This window comes from Apaloderma vittatum, unplaced genomic scaffold (assembly GCF_000703405.1).
Source record: "Apaloderma vittatum isolate BGI_N311 unplaced genomic scaffold, ASM70340v1 scaffold10616, whole genome shotgun sequence".
In the NCBI taxonomy this organism is placed as follows: Eukaryota; Metazoa; Chordata; class Aves; order Trogoniformes; family Trogonidae; genus Apaloderma; species Apaloderma vittatum.
In genome coordinates, this window is record NW_009720033.1 from 34,815 (window position 1) to 36,933 (window position 2,119).

General features: G+C 57.1%; 1 protein-coding gene across 1 annotated transcript in view; it reads right to left on the reverse strand.

The window, feature by feature from the left end:
* Positions 1-2,119, reverse strand: part of LOC104275035 (A disintegrin and metalloproteinase with thrombospondin motifs 7-like) — a gene marked incomplete at its 5' end in the record, with an annotated part of 21,664 nt that overhangs the window by 13,960 nt on the left and 5,585 nt on the right. The window contains 2 exons of the mRNA XM_009870872.1: positions 429-550; positions 1,368-1,509. Of these exons, the coding sequence (XP_009869174.1) occupies positions 429-550; positions 1,368-1,509 (264 nt within the window). The remainder of the gene's footprint in view (positions 1-428; positions 551-1,367; positions 1,510-2,119) is intronic.

Below are 2,119 nucleotides of genomic sequence, written 5' to 3' on the forward strand. Positions count from 1 at the left end.
CCCTCCCCAGCCTCCCTGTAGGTCCCTTCAGGCACTGCAGGCAGGGATAAGGTGCCCCTGGAGTCTTCTCTTCTTCGGGCTGAACAATCCCAGCTCCCTCAGCCTGTCCGCAGGGACAGGTATTTGCACAGAGGCAGGGAGGGGCTTGCAACCCCTCCAGGATGGTGCCTTCCCATGCAGCTCCTGGTCTGTGGACAAGTGACACAACCAAAACCACAGGGATTTGCTCCCACGGACTGATGCACAGTCTGGGACCATTCTCAAGCACGAGGCAGAGGAGAGCCACAAACCTGGGGGTGCAAATAGCTGCACGTGTCCTGGTGTGATTGCAGCAACCGAGGTCCCCCCAACCCCGGCCACCCCCTCCAGGCAGTTTGGGGATCCGAGCTTTGTTGGGAAGGGCTGAGGGAAAAAGCAGCAGACCTGGCCGGGCAGGGATCCTCACTACACGTTCTCTGCTGGTCGTCAGGGCGGGTGAGCGCGTCGCAGTACCGCTCCTCCACGATGCCGGCCAGCTTCTCCACGCAGTGCACGATCTGCCGCTGCACCCCTGCGGACACAGGCAAGGGCCTGAGGTTAAAACCGAACCCAACCACCGAGTATCCTCCGACAGCAGGAGAGAGGAGGCCCTAAGGTAATCTTGGGCCACCAAGAACAGGAGAAAGAAAATGAAACTGCCACTGAAATAGAAACTGAAGTCAACTTCCGTAGGGTCGTGCAAACCCACAGCAAATTGCTGGCAGCATAAAAGTACAGAGCAAGCCCTGGCAGCTCCTGCCACACCAGAACCCTCCTGCTCCAGGCAGAGCTCCATGCACCACAGGCAGGAGACAGCTCCTGGCACCCTGCACTACCTCGGAAGGATGAGTGTCCCCAAATTCTCTTTTTTCAGTGGGATCAAGGCCCCAGCCTCCCGTCTCGCAACATGCCCGATGGCCTCCCTCCATCAGTCACCCCAAAAGCTGCCCCAGGACACCCAACTGCTGGAGCAGGGGGGCAGGATGGGGAGAGGCAAGTCAACACCACAGGGCAGCACGGCATCCCAGAGTTCTTGTGCGTGCTCTCCATAAAACCCTGGAAACAATCCCCCCCGGAGAGGCCCAGACTCCCTGAGCTTCTCTAAAGCTCTTTTGTCTCCATCACCCAGATGCCGAGGAACACCCGGCGCGGTAACAGGACACCGAGCGAGGAGCTGATAAAGCGCAGGGTCCGGAGAGTGGTGACCTCAGCAGATGGTGCATTTTTATTTATTTTTTACCCCCACGAAGACGTCCTGAAACCAAAGACCGAGGAATTTTAAGGCAGTGCAGCAGGATGGGGATGCTCCGCCTGCTCCGCTTCCTTCCCTCACCGAGCCCGGGACTCACCGGTCCCACACGTGGCGGTGCACGTGGTCCAGGAGCCGAAGCGCCAGAAGAACTCGGGCTGCTCAATCTCATTCTCGCTGTCGGCCGGGCGCTGGATGGTGTACTGGTACCGCACGCCCGGGTTGGTCTCCTGAAACAGCAGCTGTGGAGGGACCACGGGTGGTCAGGGAGGTGGCTAGTGCAGGGCTGCTGCACCCCAGCGGGTTTTCAGGAGGTCACAACCTGCCCAGCACGGCCAAAAAGATGTCATTCCATGCCCAGCTCCATGCTAAGGCTGTGTTTGTCCCCTTGCACTGACTGTTGCAGAGGACAGTGATGGTTCCAGCTGCTGTACCCCACCAGGAGCATACGACTGTTTCAGAAACAGCATTAACAAACGGGCGAAGCAGCGCAGGGACAGAGGAGCTGCCCCTGCTCAGAGCACTGGGCTTGTGGAAATCACAGAATCCTAGAATGTCTTAGGTTGGAAGGGACCTTTGAGATCATCTAATCCAAATTCTATTCTCCTTCAATTTAAATCCATTTCCCCTTGCCCTATCGCTGGACACTCTTCTAAAAAGTCCCTCCCCAGCCTTCCTGAAGGTAATAACAAAAAATAACAGTGAGCACATTAAGAACCACCAGGACTTTGGGTTTAAGTATCCCCCGGCGAAGAGTCTGGAAGGATTCCCCTGTTAATCCCACCCTGAAAGAATTCCTTTAAGTTCTCCCCAATGGGTTCCCACTGCTCTCAACACGCATGAAGCGGCTCC